Consider the following 15,963-nt stretch of genomic DNA (forward strand, 5'->3'; position numbering starts at 1 on the left):
TGGAACAGTTGATAAAACATATCAATGAAACAACTAGAGAAGTGTTCGTTTCCCAAACAGATGGACATAGTTTTATTGACATATACTCAAAGGTCATTGACAACACACCGAGGGAATACATTCAAGCTACACGTAACAAGAAACACACACAGTCTTCCCAACATGAGAAAGGTGATTGTTCTCACATGAAAAAACTGGGTCAAGGCAGCTGCTGCACAAGGCAGCAGAGAAACAAACTCAGAGGTTCTTCTTTTTACGTCCCATTGGAGATGCCATGGTGAAGCAGGAAAATGTGCTCACTAGCACTATGAACAGCAAAGGTGTTTCCTATACACATTAGACCTTATTTCATTATCATCAAGATAAAAGGGGAATCAGAGAGTACTCCCAACCACAAAGGTATTAATTAGCTTCCTGGTGGACTCAAGAGGCCTTAGAGAAAGACCCTAACTCCAATGGATCTTTGATGTGAAACTGGTGGAAAATGCATCTCTAACAAAATGGAAATCAACTAATTCTTGGTGCTTTTCAAGATACTCTTGACAAGAAGGGCAAAGAATGCAGAAAAAGGGATGGAAGATGGTGTCCTTGAAGCTCCTATGGAACTGTCTCCCTCGCTGAGTGGTGGCTCGAAAATTGGCCTAAGGCTTTGTGTGCTTCTGCCTTCCAAATCTCATGCAAGTGAGGCCATTGGGGAATTCCAACAAGGAGCCACCAGTGGGACAGATTCTTAAAGATCTAGCTCTTCAGATTACCCTCAGTGACATAATGCAGTACAGGGGTGATGTGTCCAGCTCTAGATTTTGTTGCCTGCCACAGGCCTCTACTTAATTCAAAGTCTATTCACCAAATACCAGTCAGAAGGAAGGACAAACAGCAAAGGCCCAAATAGGAAAATAACAATTCACAGGAAGTACACTCTTGGATAAACTTGCCACACATAAATTGTTTCCCAACTGTTTAATAGTACACAAAATAAAAACAGGCTTCTCCACCCACCACCCCCAAAAAGGAGCTTTCTCTGAAACATGTACAATATGTACAATGGATGAGGAACATGCAGGAACTGTAATACAAGGCCAGTAAGAAAATCACAACAAATACAAACTGTCATGTTTCTATACCCCCTTAACACAGAACAATTAACACATTATTAAAACTAACTGATTTAAGGGAAATGAACTACCTATGAATCTTATTTACTACTTATGAAGGATGACTAGCAGAATCATCTCACCTCAATATTTATTTATGAAGTAATTTATAGAAATCCAGTCTAATCTTGCACTTTAAGTAGGGGTATTTATCAATACAATATATTTACCACTTTGATAACAACTCTTTCCTGTTGAAAGTTTTCTAGAACCTCACATACAAATTAATTTCCATGAAGCTTTGTCATATGACTTACATTTACATTTCTTTTTGGTGGGAGTTTCACATAGAAGGGTGTAGGCCAACTGAAGTCTTTCTCATGCTCTGAACATTCAAGATGTTTTAATCCAGTGAGGCCTTTCATGCCTTCAAGAAAGAAGTGCGATGACAAAAGTCCCAAATTGTTTCTATCTACCTGGTTTTACCTCTAGTGTGCATTTGTGCATATCCTCAAAAGTTTGCATGAGAACTAAAGCCTTTCTCACTTTGCTCACATTCATAGGCTTTTTCTCCAGTGTGACTTCTTAAATGGACTAGAAGATATTTGGAAGCAGTGAAGACTATATTGCATTCTTTACATTCATAGGATTTCTCTCTAGTGTGAGTTCTTTCATGTTTTCGAAGATAACTGGAACAAGTGAATGCTTTACTGCATTGTTTACATTCATAGGATTTCTCTCCAGTGTGAGTTCTTTCATGTTTTCGAAGATAACTGGAACAAGTGAATGCTTTACTGCAGTTTTTACATTCATAGGGTTTCTCTCCTGTATGAGTTCTTTCATGTTTTGAAAGAGAACTGGTATAACTGAAGGCTTTACGACATATTTTACATTCAAAGGGTTTCTCTCCAGTGTGACTTCTTTCATGGACTCGAAGAGAACCTGAACAAGTGAATGCCTTACTGCATTTTTTACATTCATAGGGTTTCTCTCCAGTATGAGTTCTTTCATGAAGTCGAAGAGAACTGGAATAAGTGAATGCTTTACTGCATTTTTTACATTCATAGGGTTTCTCTCCAGTATGAGTTCTTTCATGAACTCGAAGAGAACCTGAACAAGTGAATGCTTTACTGCATTTTTTACATTCATAGGGTTTCTCTCCAGTATGAATTCTTTCATGTCTCTGAAGAGAACTGGAACAAGTGAATGCTTTACTGCATTTTTTACATTCATAGGGTTTCCCTCTTGTGTGCGTTCTGTCATGTTTTGAAAGAGAGGTGGTAGAACTGAAGGCTTTAAGACATATTTCACATTCATAGGGTTTCTCTCCAGGGTGAGTTCTTCCATGTATTTGAGGCGAACTGGAAGACGCAAATGCCTTACTGCATTTTTTACATTCATTCAGTTTCTCTACAGTATGAGTTCTTTCATGTCTTTGAAGTAAACTGAGATAAGTGAAGGCTTTCCCACATTCCTTACATTTATATGGCTTCTCTCCATATTTTTGATAGTCATATGTTTTACATTCAGTGTGACATCTAATGTGCGTTTTAAGGGATGAATGATGCGTGAAGGCTCTTCCACATGCACTGCATGCCCACGGTTTAGCTCCTGTAGTTATCTTGTTCAGACTGAGATTTGGAAGAAGGCTGACATTTTCTCCACACTGACTACCCTCTTCACTTTCACAGACTCTCCCTACCATATGCTCTCTGTAAAAATGAGAAGCATATTGTTAATGATTTCTGTATTAATGATTTATATTTCTTATGTTTATTATGATTTATAGGAAATGTTTATGTTTTCTCCCTTCTGTGAATTCTCTGAAATTAAATGTACTGAATTTTCTGAAAGAGGACTTCACCCTTCTTATTATCCAAACAGTGATAGTCATAGATTGGGTTCACTAATACTATTTCTAAGTGAAATATTCTGCAAAAAGTGAACCTCTACATCACACTTCAGAAAGTATATTTGGTGAAAATTTTCTAAGAATAGCTCAATTTGAAGCAAGGCTTATTTGTTTTGTTTGTTCTTTTTTAAAACAATTTCTTAACATACAAGGATTCTCACATGAGACAGAGCTTTCTATTGTGTGACTCACCTTACTTTTCTCCCCTGGTCTTTGTACTGATCTTGAAGATCACAATCTTCCCATGTTCTTCCTGAAATGCAGACTCACAAAGTTTATTCCAAATATTAGAAATTACACACAAATTTCTAGATTCTAAGTTTATGCTAATCTACGGCCATTTCTACTTTATTTACTAACAACCTCCCCTTTCCACATTCTACATCTTAGAACATTGATGATGGGCAAGAACCACTTGTTCTTTCATTGATGACCTGAAGGAATGTCCTCGTTCTTACCTACTGAGGCCAGGTGCCTGAAGGTTTCCCACATCACATCTCTGTAGAGTTTCTTCTGTGAAGGATCCAATAAAGCCCACTCCTCTGGGGTGAAGTTCACAGCCACGTCCTCAATGGCCACTGAGTCCTAAAACATCACAAACATGTGTAGAGTAGGATACATGAGCCTGACAGCACTGGGGATCTAGACTCCAATTCTGGGAAGGTTACATGGGATTATCTTATCTCCAAACATTCATTCTGTGTGTGATCATCACAAACTCCCTTTTTTCTGTACACAATGCTCATCAATTTAACAATATTATGAACACATGGAAATACACATTTTTACTGTGATCACATTCCATCCGATTCCTCTCTAATCACAAGTTCCAGAACATGTTGGGAAATGACAGAAATGCTATACAAATGAAACAAATATCATTTGTGGACCAATGATTCTTTGTAAGAAAAGTTCTTTCATCTTCTTCCATATTACCCACCGGTTACAGCACTCCATGAGGCAGAGGATGAAATCTACGTGATATTTCAGTGAATAAAAACATAGAGAACAACTGGAAGCTTTTTGTTCTGGTCCCATCTCCAAACTGAGAGTCCAGCAGACCTGTGAAATCACACTTTCACCAAGCCCAGCTGCCCACATTGACCTAAACTACTCCAGGCCATTACAGGTAATCACATGCAGCTGGCTGAATGTAAATATTGTTCTGGTGCAACAGTGTTTTTAACTTGTGTAGTATCTATCATAGACTCAGTTCTACCTTTCTCACTCTGGATGATTTGATGGGGCTGGAATTATTATGAACTGAGAGCTCAGGCACAAGGAAGAAGTCATGAAAACTTAGACCATAGTATCACTATACTCATGGGCCTCAAAGCTACTTCTCACCAATTTTAGAACACATTGTTAGGGGCTGGCCCGTTGGCGCAGAGGTTAAGTTCACAAGTTCCGCTTCTCGGCAGCCCAGGTTTTGCTGGTTCGGATCCTGGGTGTGGACATGGCACTGCTTGGCAAGCCATGCTGTCGTAGGCGTCCCACATATAAAGTAGAGGAAGATGGGCATGGATGTCAGCTCAGGGCCAGGCTTCCTCAGCAAAAAAGAGGAGTACTGGCAGTACTTAGCTAATCTTCCTCAAAAAAAAAAAAAACAACACATTGTGAGACAATAATGTGTCATAAAAGCTCTTTCTGATCAAATGCTAACAGTGTACCCTGATGTTTGCTCCCCTTGAGGGATAGGTTAAGAGCTGAAGATCGGGGCCAGCCCCGTGGCCGAGTGGTTAAGTTCACGCACTCTATTTGGCGCCCCAGGGTTTCACAGGTTTGGATCCTGGGTGCAGACATGGCACCACTCGTTAGGCCATGCTGAGGTGGCGTCCCACATAGCCCAACCAAAGGCACTCACCACTACAATATACAACTAGTACTGGGGGAATTGGAGGCGAAAAAAACCACAATTAGATTGCCAACAGTTGTTAGCTCAGGTACCAAACCTTAGAAAAAAAAAAAAAAGAGCTGCAGATTGCAAGGGAGCTCCTTAAAGTCCACAATGGTTTGATGTTAAATCTGCCCATGATTATAAAACTCATGAAGGATTTAACAGTAGTTTCACCCAAAAGAACACAAAATTTCCTTTGTTCAACTTCAAGAGGAAGTGTTTCCTGAGCAGCCACTCTGGATGATGCCCTGCCGACTTCTGATCCTGCGCCTAAGGAGCTTAGACACTGTCATTCTTGATCTCACAAGAAAATGAACAAACTTGACATGGACAACCATTCTTAGATCGGGGAGAGCCTTGAGGTCATAGGACAAACCAGAGTCTCCAAACTTGGGAAAGACAAAAAAGAAAGATGGTGTTTTGAAATATGCCCCACATATTCTGTACTTAAGAAGACGTGTACTACAAAAAAAAAAAAAAAATCTAATTCACCAGAGTCTAATGCAAGGGCAAAAATGACAAAAAAAAGACAGAACACAATTTCCATGAAGCCTAGGACAACCCTCTTTAAAGGAAGGCTTAAAATACAGATAATGGGAATACCTGAAGGAAAAGAGACAGACAGAAGAAAACATGAATTAATAATCACCAAAATATCCTAAAATCAATGCTAGCCAGCATACTGTCCATCCAGGAAGCTCACAGAACACTAAACACAATAAAGTACAAAAGTGCACACCCAAGGGTATCACACTGAAACTACAGACACATCACAGACAATGTACTGAAAAATGCCAGAGAAGAAACACACCTTCGACAGAAAGAAACAAAGATTTGAATTAAATTGGACCACTTCTCAAAAACCATGCAACAAGAGCAGAGGAGACTGAAAGATTTAAAGTGTTGAAAATAAAACCCACTTTCCTAGAATTCGGTCAAGCAAAATTATCCTGCAGTACAAAGAAGAAATAAGGACTTTCTGAGACAAAATTTGAGGAAATTTGGCCCAAGTACACATACTTAGAATGAAATTGTTGGAAAGTTTATCAGAAAGAATGTAAATGATAAAGGTAGGGAATTAGAAGAAGAAAAAATGAGGGGACATATCTTTTCTGTTTCTTATAATTAATACAACAGATGACACTTTGTTTAAACTAATGTCAGGAAGAATGTATTTGGCAATGAGAAGCTTATGGACAAGAGAAATAAATGACAGCAATGTGACAAGACACAGGGAAAGGGAAATTGGGGACAGGGTGTTAAGAGGTACTTGCACACGTGAAATGGCACAGTGTCACTTGGCGGGGGGGTTAGTTGTAAATGTACGCTAAAAACTCAAGGGCAACCACTAAAATGTGTATTTTAAAAAATGTGTAACTGATATGCTAAGAGAGGGGAAAAAGAGAATTACAGTAAATGCTCAATTTTAGCCAGAGAAAGTGGCAAAAAGACAAAAACAAGGGTAAAAATGGAAAAAGTAAAAATTTTGGTAAATATTAATCCAACTGAATCATTAACCACTTTAATCATCAATGGTCTCATTACAACGGAAAGACACAGTAATAGAGTTCAAAAAATACCACTGTATGCTGTCTACAAGAAGCCCACTCTAAGCATAAAGTCAGAGAGAGATCAAAGGTAAAGGGATGGAGAAGAACAGACCATGCCAACACGAATCCAAAGGAAGCTGCCAGAGGAACAGACATCACAGACAATGCGGATTTCAAACTGAGGAAGATGCAGAGATAGAGGGGCAGTAGGTACTGATAAAGGGGCCTATTCTCTGAGAAGGCACAGCAACGCTGCATGTGCAGCTGCCTAACAAAAGAGGGGCAACACACCTCAGGGAGGAACTGACCGAATGCAGGAGAAAGAGACAAATCCAGTACCACAGCTGTAGAAGTCAACACCCCCTCATCCGGAATTAGAAATTTCAGTAGGCAGGAAGTGAGGAAGGACAGAGGCGCAATGCAGAGCACTGCGAAACTGCTGGGTTTCATTGTAATCTATGGAATACTTCACAGAACAGCAGAATATACATTCTTCTCAGGTTCACATGGAACATTCACCAGAACAAACCACACCCTGGGACATAAAGCACACCTTAACAAATATGAAAGAACAGAAATCATACAAAATAGGCTCTCACACCACATAGGCATTCCTCTAGAAGGCAATACCAGAAATAGTTGGAAAACCCCCTCATAGGCGGTGATTCAGAAATACACTTCTAAATACTACACAGTACCAAACTAGAAGTCTCAAGAAAAATGAAAAATTATTTTGAATTAAAAAAATGAATACACAACATAGCAAAGGTTCTTGGATGTAGCGAAAGCAGTATCCAGGGGGAAATTTATGCCATCAAACAAATACACTGGAAAAAAACAAAAATCTCTAATGACTAATGTAAGCTTCTACCTTAGCAAAGAATAAAAAGAAGAGCAAGTTAAAACCAAAGCAAGCACAATAAAAGAAATAATAAAATAAGAAAGGAAACGAATGTCATTGTGGGAAATCAATGGAGAAAATGAAAAGAAAAAAGCTCCTTGTTTCACAAGACCAATAAAATTGGGAAATATCCAGTCAAGATAACAAAGAGAAGAGGGAAGACAGAAGTTACTAGTATCAAAAGGGAAAGGAGGGGAAATGAATATAAAATAAGATTTGATGCAATGCAACATCCATTTATGATAAACTAGTAACAGAGGACAACTTCCACTTCTTGAGAAAGAACATCTTCACAAACCCTGTAGCTAAATTGATGGCGTTTGTTCCATATGATATGACTGTCTCTATGCAACAACTGGAAGTATTCACAATGACAGAAACGACTCCTGGGATTAATAAGAGAGTACAGCAAGTCTGCTTTCCTTCTAGACCCACACGAATAGAGTCAACTGATCTTTGACAAAGAAGGAAAGGAGATTCAAATGAAAAAGCATTTTAAACAAACAGTGGGAGAGATAGTGGATATCCACATGCAAATACACACGCACAAAACAAATGTAGACACAGGCCTTACACTTTTCATGAAAATTAAGTCAAAACACATCACAGATCTCAATGTAAAATGCCAAAGGAATAAACTCCTACAAGATAACACAGAAGAAAATCTGGATGACCTTGTGTTTGTTGATGAATTTTCACATAGAAAACCAAAAGCAAGGTCCACAAGAGAAAACGCCAGAAATTTTACAATTTTATGTAAAACAAAAAACTCCTCCTCTGAGAAAGATGGTGTAAAGAGAAGATCAACACCATTCAGAGTCAGAGAAAATCTCTGTGAAACATTTATTGGATAAATGATTGCTATCTGAAATATGCAAAGACTTCTTAAACCGTAATAGTCAGAGGAGAAAAATGTAATTAAAAATGGGCAAAAGATCTGCAGCCAGCTCACCAAAGAAGAGATCTAGATGGGAAATAAGCAATCTGAACCATGCTCCACATCAAATGTCATTAGGAAACTGCAAAGAAAACAACAATGGGGATCACTAAACACTTATTAAGTGGGTAAAAGTCAAAATATTCAGAACAGCAAGTATCAGTGAAGATGCAAAGCTACAGGGAATCCTAGTTCATCGCGGGTGGAAACGGGATTTGGAACACCCACACTGCAAGACAGGAACCTTCTTTCAGAATAAAATACGCTGTCACTACATAGACTAAGAGCCAGCAATCACGCTCCATGGTATTTTCCCAAACGAGCTGAAACCTTATGTTCGCACAAAACCTACATAAGAATGTTTAGAAGCACTTTACTCATAATTGGCAAGAGTTAGAATTTTCAACAAGATGTCCTTCAAGTATCGAACAGTCAATCAGTGGTGCATCCAAACAATGAAACACCATCCAATGATAAAAAGAAATGAGGTATCACGCCATGGAAACACACGGAGGAACCTTAAAAGTCTATTGTGACAAGGCTATGCAGTGTATGATTCCAAGTATATGACATTCTGGAAAAGACAAAAGTATGAGCCACTAGAAGGATCTTTACTTGAGAAGGATTTGGAGGTTGGAGGGAGGGATGAGTCAATAAATGGAGGACAGAGGAGTTTTATGGAGCGAAACTACACTCCATGATACAGAAATGATGAGTCTAGGTCATTATACATTTGCCAAAACCCACACAGTGTGTAACACACAGAGTCAATGCTAACGTGCACCGTGCACTGTAATTCATCCAATTCACCCCTTTTTTACTGAAACAGGACATCTCTCATTCAACTAACTTCAAGTTATTTCCTTTTCAAGGCTGGCCCTGAGCTAACATCTGTTACCAATCTTTTTTTCTTCTTCTCCCAAAAGCCCCCAGTACACGGTTGTATATTCTAGTCGTAGGTCCTTCTAGTTGTGCAAGAACTTCAACATATTTCAATAAGCCAGTCTGTGCTCTAGGAGCCTGAGACCCACAGGGGAGGGGAAACTTCCATCGAATGCCTTGTTGGGGAGCACAGCACTGGATCCTCTGAGAAGTGCCATGGTCACTGTCAGTAGTGGCAGAACCCCAAGGTGGATGACGAGCGTCCTGCTATTGTAGACCTATTAGTGTACAGACCAGTGTGACTCTGACTTCTATTTTGGGGATCTCTGAGTCAAGAGGTTTCCAGAGTTCTTTTACCACAAAGGGGCAAGAGAACTGGTTGCTTTATAGAGTTTCAGGTGCCTGGGCTTAAGTTGGGTTGAATTAATCTCTTCACTGGGCCAAACTCAGACTGTGGTTGGTCCACCATAACCCAGAGGGTCGGGATCTTTGCGGCAACAGGTACAGGGCTGGGAGCAGCAGCAGAGTGACTTGGGGGCGCTGGGGAGCCCTCTGGAATCCTGCTTCCTGCTGGCTGCACTTTCCTGGCCCTTCCTTCTCTCTGAAATAATTGCTCTTGTAGGAGCAACCATCAGATGGGCTCAGCTCAGTGACAGGGTACAATCATCCTCATAAGCGCAGACTACCCCTAATGTTAAGGCGACTCCAGCCTCTGTCTCACCTTCACTCTCAACACACAGACAGATGCCACCCAAGACACTGACAGAAAATCACATTAAGGAGGGCCAGATTCACAGACTCCTGCTCTCAGAGGACAGGAATTTCCAAAACTGCCAACTCAGTGTCCTCTGCAGTTAGAACCCAGGCTTGGTGGGGTCAACAGTGCAACCCAGGGCAGCACAGCGCCCAGGAGGAGCTGCCCAGCAAGCAGCAGCCCACAGTGCAGGAGCCTCCAGGCTTTCTCATCAGCCTGTCCAGGTAAGAAGGCCCAGGGGAAAAGGGAGGGCGAGGCTTAAGTGTTCAGTCATCAAACATCATCAGCATCAAACCCTGGCCACTCATTACAAGAACAAACTTGAGGGACAAAAATAGGCATTCGTACTGGCTTGTTTTTATAGAAAGAAACACTAACAGGATGATGAAGCAGTGAGCAAAACTGGTCATTGGAGAGTGGCTGGAGGAAGAGCAGGAGTGGGGCAGGGCATGTGGGCAGGAGGTTCTCTTGAGTTACTGTCCTCTCTTACAACTTTTTTAAACATTCCCATGCAGGGGCCAGCCCGGTGGCCCAGCGCTTAAGTGCCCATGTTCCGCTTCGGTGGCCCAGGGTTGGCTGCTTCGTATCCCAGGTGCGGACATGGCACCGCTTGGAAAGGCATGCTGTAGTAGGCGTCCCACATATAAAGTGGAGGGAGATGGGCACGGATGTTAGCTCAGGGCCAGCCTTCCTCAGCGAAAAGAGGAGGATTGGCAGCAGTTACCTCAGGGCTAATCTTTCTCAAAAAAAGGAAAAAACATTCCCATGTATTATTCACTTGAAATAAGGGGAGACCGGGGCACACCCAGTGGCATAGCAGTTGAGTCCACATGCTCCGCTTTGGCGGCCTGGGGTTCGCCAATTTGGATCCTCGTCATGGACCTATGCACCGCTTGTGAAGCCATGCTGTGGCAGGCGACCCACATATAAAATACAGGAAGATGGGCACGGATGTTAGCTCAGGGCCCATCGTCCTCAAAAACAAAATAAAATAAAATAAGGAGAGACATTTATATATGCCATATTTTCCTATGTTTGATCATTAATTTTAAATAACTTTTAGTGTTAACATTTCTACATAGGAAACCATTTCAAGATTGAATCCTTTAAACATTAATGGATATAAAACCATAAACCATAAAAAATTTACCAAGCTCTTTCTAACAAAAAAGACAAGGGGCATTTTTGTTTCCGCCTACACTATATTTACCCTGGGAACATTTTTAGGAAGGAGTAGCATATTATAATACCTTAGGGGTTTGCAATTAAGCCCTGAAATAAACTAGGAATTCCAAAGATTTACACAAGCTCTGACCTGATTCCTCATATCAATGAAAAGAGAAATTCAAGTGCCTTTTCCCCACATCCATTAAAATAGAATTCAGGGGCTGGCCCGGTGGCATAGTGGTTAAGTTCAATTTGCTCTGCTTTGGTGCTCTGGGGTTCGCATGTTTGGATCTCAGATGTGGACCCAGCACCCCTCATCAAGCCAGGCTGTGGCAGCATCCCACATAAAATGGAGGAAGATGGGCACAGACGGTAGCTCAGCGACAACCTTCCTCTCACACACACACTCACACACAAACAATAAGAAAATAAATAAAATTCACTTGCCTTAGGAATACTATAGCCTTTTAAAAGTCAAAGTTCTCTAGGGACATGGACACACAAAACTGACCTAAACATGGAAAATGCACCTGAGAACTGAAATACACCCATCTCACATCTTGAGGTTCTCTTGTCTAAATGGAAAAAAATTGTTTCCACAATTTTCTTGCCTTGCTCACATCATATCTCTGACATTACATTTTCAAACCTCAAGTGCAAACAGAGATTAGAATCAGAGGATGGCAATCTTCAACTGATCAAGGAATCCGAGGACAGAAACAGGAATATTCCAGTCAGCTCATACAAGCAGCCTGCTGGCCTGCAGTTCACAAGGAAACCCACACTCAGAAAGGGACCATATTCCCAGACTTGAGGTATAGACTCTCCCAGTGGAGACAGAACTGCTGGAGAGTTTCAGTCCCTGGTGAAGGAGGGTGGGGACCCCTGAGCAGCCACAGGAATGAACTCTGGGAGCCCCACACACCCTCCCTCTCCTGTGAGCATGGAAGCACTGCCTCCCCCAGGCTCCCACTCTCACAACTGAGGAAACTCTCAGCCGGATTCAGTTTAAGCTTCTGACCCACATGACCTCCAAATTCATGAACTCTTTGTTCACAGGATGGAACACCTGATCTTCAGACTTTCTCACGGTGCACAGATTACACTCTCAGTGCACCTACAGTGTGGGTGCAAAACTCAAACAACATCTACAATGTCCCGGCCTAAGGAACCACAGTTACAACCTCAGACAGGGCGTCACTCCCCACCCCATGAGCACGTGCTCCCCCAGCTTTCCAGGGCTCTGCAGCTCCTCTCAGGATAAGGGCTCCTTCCATGGGGGTGTGAGCAGGAGGACACCTGCAGGGGGAGGACCCCCAGGAAGGACAACTGGGCCTTCAAGGCCTTCCCTCTGCAGGCCCAAGGGGGCCTTAGCTTGAGTCTTGGACTGGGGGCCTCTGCTCCCCACCGGAGAGGCTTTGGAACATCATTATTTTAAATGACACAAACCCAGTGTTTCAATAATCCAGCAAAATCACCTAAACGCAGTCCTTCCATGGAAAGTAGGGAAGAAAAGTGTAAGGTATTTCTACCACTTCAACTAGAAAAGCACAAATGTCTATTCCTTTAAGAAAAAATGTCAATTACTACTGTTACTGAGCGAGGGCTCGCCACCTGATGTGCACAGAAGCTGAGACCACAGCACACCAGTCTGTGAGAGAAGAAACAATTGATGGTGCCATCGATTGGCAAGGAGACAGGAGGACAGGCTCTCAACTCCGTCTCCCTCATCCAGAGCGTGGGCTGAGGCTTAAGGGAGCAGGGAGGGCCGGCTGGGATGCAAAGACCTGGCAGGGTGAGGTCTGACTGGCAGATCAAAACCTTCTCTTCCGCTCAGGCTCCTGGCTGGCCACCTCCTGTGACAAAGAGCTCTAACGTCCTGCCGTCCTGCTGTTAAGATCGGGAGGTCAGCAGGAAAAGCACAGTGAACAAGGGGCAAGCTGTCCTGCAGATTTAACTCCTTGCCTTCTCCACGGATAAAGAGTTTCTAGAGATCTAGAGTCATCCTGCCCTTCCTGGCACAGAGAGGGAGGCACCCTTACAAAGGGACGTTTCTCTTAAATGTAAACTTCCCTTACAAAAGGGTAACTTCTAGGTTTTCAGAGCTTTGCCTCTGTCTGCTATTTTTTAATAAAAATCAGCTCAAAATAGCCCTTATGCCAAAGACGCACGCTTTGGGATGACAACTCTGTTCCTGGTCTTCTGGTGACATTATTTCCGTGACAAGACATGACAGTTGAACGCTTGTGTTCAGCATGTCTAAGCCCTGGAATTTCATTTGAAAACATCCAAAAGTAAAGAACAGATCTCAGAAACTTACTACACATGCTCAGGTGAAGACAGAGTGAAACAAGTATTCTTAACAAATGGGATGTAACCAACGAATATTATATTTTTCCTGAAATTCACTTCTTTGTTTTCTGTTTGGAACTATTTTATAGTGTCTTCCAAGGTCTGTTCAGTAAATGTATTTACCCTTATTGAAAAACCAAGACTTAAATAAGTGAATAATTTTTTCTCATTCACAAATGGGGGGTGGGCGGATGCCAATGGGACCGATCGCCCACGACATTTTTTCAACAGGAACCTCCACCCACAGCATAGGATGTCTGGGCCCAGATGATCCTTGGGGAGAGGAACAAGGATTTGCTGCAATGAGGTTCCAGATGATTATTCTCTGCTTTCCTCTCATGTACAATATCCACATGATGAGGATCGAGGCTGCCCCAGGGAAAGAAGCCCAAGGCGTCCTGCCCTGCATAGCAATCTGTATCATCCTCCGGGAAGCACAGGACATCCTGACCTGATCCAATCTGATTCTTATCTAAAGGTACAGGACCACCCAATAACCAGACCCCACCTGCACCCGCCATTTCAATGACTGTTTTTTTTTGCTCTGCTGCCAATCCTCCTCTTTTTGCTGAGGAAGACTGGCCCTGAGCCAACACCCGTGCTCACCTTCCTCCACTTTATATGTGGGACGCCTACCACAGCATGGCTTGCCAAGCGGTGCCATGTCAGCACCGGATCCAACCGGTGAACCCCAGGCCACCAAAGCATAACATGCGAACTTAACCGCTGTGCCACGGGCCGGACCCACAACTTTTTTACAGGATCTTTCCTTTGTCTTGTAGAGGAATAACTCACATAGCTATGCCTTATAAGTTTAGCCCTGCCCTCAATCCATTGCAGCTCTTACTGCCGAGGGGTCCGGTCCTGTCCTCAGGCAGCAGCTCTTTACTGCCCATGGGTCCGGTCCCCCCACTATTCTCTCAATGAAAGAGCACTACTGCCAGACCTTGAGAGTCCAAAAAAATCTTTCTTTTGACTTCTCTGCTCCCAGAGTCTGAATCACACAGACAAATATAACGTTTAAAATAGAGCCATCCTATTGGGCCTGCGGCCGAGTGGTTAAGTTCACTCGCTCTGCTTCGGTGGCCCAGGGTTTTGTGGGTTCGGATCCTGGGCGCGGACATGACACCACTCATCAGGTCATGCTGAGGCGGCGTCCCACATGCCACAACTAGAAGGACCCACAACTAAAATATACAACTATGGGGGGGGGGGGAGCTTTGGGGAGAAAAAGGAAAAATAAAAATCTTAACCAAAAAAAAGATAGAGCCATCCATGGCTCTGGTGGATAATGATAAACCGTTAAAATATTAGGTCTGGTTGAAATGCGCCCTGGATGACGAAATGTTGATGAGGATCCTGTGAATAAAAGAGGGGAAGTCGCTTTGGGAGTGCGGGGAGGCATCTGGAAATTTATGGATTTACTGTCAGTCCCAAGAAGTGCCAGCCTTTGGGGAAAGGACTGTGGATTGAGACGCTGCACCCCAAACAACTGGAAAACTCAGGAGAAAACGGGTGCCCCCTGGGGAGAAAGGAGGCCCTGGGGACCCACAGACCGCAGCCCCTCCGCTCACGGACCCCGCAGACCGAGGCCCGACTGTCCTGCGGACCCTCCCGCGGGCCCCGCACCGTCTGGGACTCGCGGGGCTGCGGGCGCACAGTTGCCCAGAGACGCTCCCGCCCAAGTCGCCGCGCGCAGGGACCACAGGACGCCCGGGGCCCGGCTGCCGGCCCCGCCCCCACGCTGCGGCCGGAGGGGCCTGAGGGCCGAGCGGCGCCACCGCGGACTCGGGGCCGCAGACCCCGGAGGGGACCGCGGGAGGCCCGGCCCGCCCCGCCGCTTCAACCAGCCCCTCCTCCCGCGTCCTCACCCCGGGGCCGCATACTCACCATTTCTAGGGCTCCTGGGTCCCCCGAGTCCTTCCTACAACCCCCACGGCCAGTGCAGGTCACAGCGCGACAGAGGCTGCGGCAGAGCCACCAGGACCCGTAGGCCAGACAACACCTCCCCACAGCGCGGCAGCAGCCGGAAGCCGCCTTCACAAGAAGTCCAGTCCATGGCCCCACCCACCTGCGCCAGCGGCTCCTCTGATTGGACAGTCGTGAACTCCCCGCCCCCTCGTGCCAGAGTGACAGCAGGTGGGAGGCTGCAGGGCTCAGGAAACCTACCTAGGCTGGCGGCTGGAACCAGAGTCACCCGGCAGATTTGCATTTAAACGGAACTTTTTCCTGGCCTGGGGCTGCCTCTATTGTTTCCACCCACCTCTTTGTGAACTCAGGGGTCCAGGTGTGCTGGGGGAAGGACTGACTGAGTTTCAAACGGCTCAAGTACAGACTGATGCGGGCTCGCGAGCAGAGGAATCCAAAGAAAGATTTCTTGGACTCTCAAGGTCTGGCAGTAGTACTCTTTTATTCCGAGAATAGTATGGAATAGCATGGGGACAGAACCCATGGGCAGCAAAGAGCTGCTGCAGTGTGTTGAGGGTTGGAGCTAAACTTAAGGTATAGGTAAGTGAG

General features: G+C 43.9%; 1 protein-coding gene across 1 annotated transcript; it reads right to left on the minus strand.

Moving 5' to 3' along the window:
- Window positions 1–1,605: 1,605 nt before the first annotated feature.
- On the minus strand, window positions 1,606–15,459 carry LOC124225641 (zinc finger protein 670-like). The gene is made up of 4 exons (XM_046638287.1): window positions 15,337–15,459; window positions 3,465–3,591; window positions 3,199–3,259; window positions 1,606–2,380 (listed from the first exon to the last, which is right to left on the minus strand). Exons 1-4 carry the CDS (start codon window positions 15,337–15,339, stop codon window positions 1,606–1,608), a joined length of 966 nt encoding a protein of 321 aa, XP_046494243.1. The 5' UTR covers window positions 15,340–15,459.
- Window positions 15,460–15,963: the final 504 nt, after the last annotated feature.

This window comes from Equus quagga, chromosome 14, assembly GCF_021613505.1.
Source record: "Equus quagga isolate Etosha38 chromosome 14, UCLA_HA_Equagga_1.0, whole genome shotgun sequence".
In the NCBI taxonomy this organism is placed as follows: domain Eukaryota; kingdom Metazoa; phylum Chordata; class Mammalia; order Perissodactyla; family Equidae; genus Equus; species Equus quagga.

Excerpts from the sequence above, each read along its gene's own strand:
- LOC124225641 (XM_046638287.1), bottom strand. Across the intron at positions 3,260-3,464 it reads CAGGCACCTGGCCTCAGTAG|GAAGAACATGGGAAGATTGT; the intron begins GTAAGAACGAGG and ends TCTGCATTTCAG. Across the intron at positions 2,381-3,198 it reads GACCAGGGGAGAAAAGTAAG|TTCTACCACCTCTCTTTCAA; the intron begins GTGAGTCACACA and ends TAAAGCCTTCAG.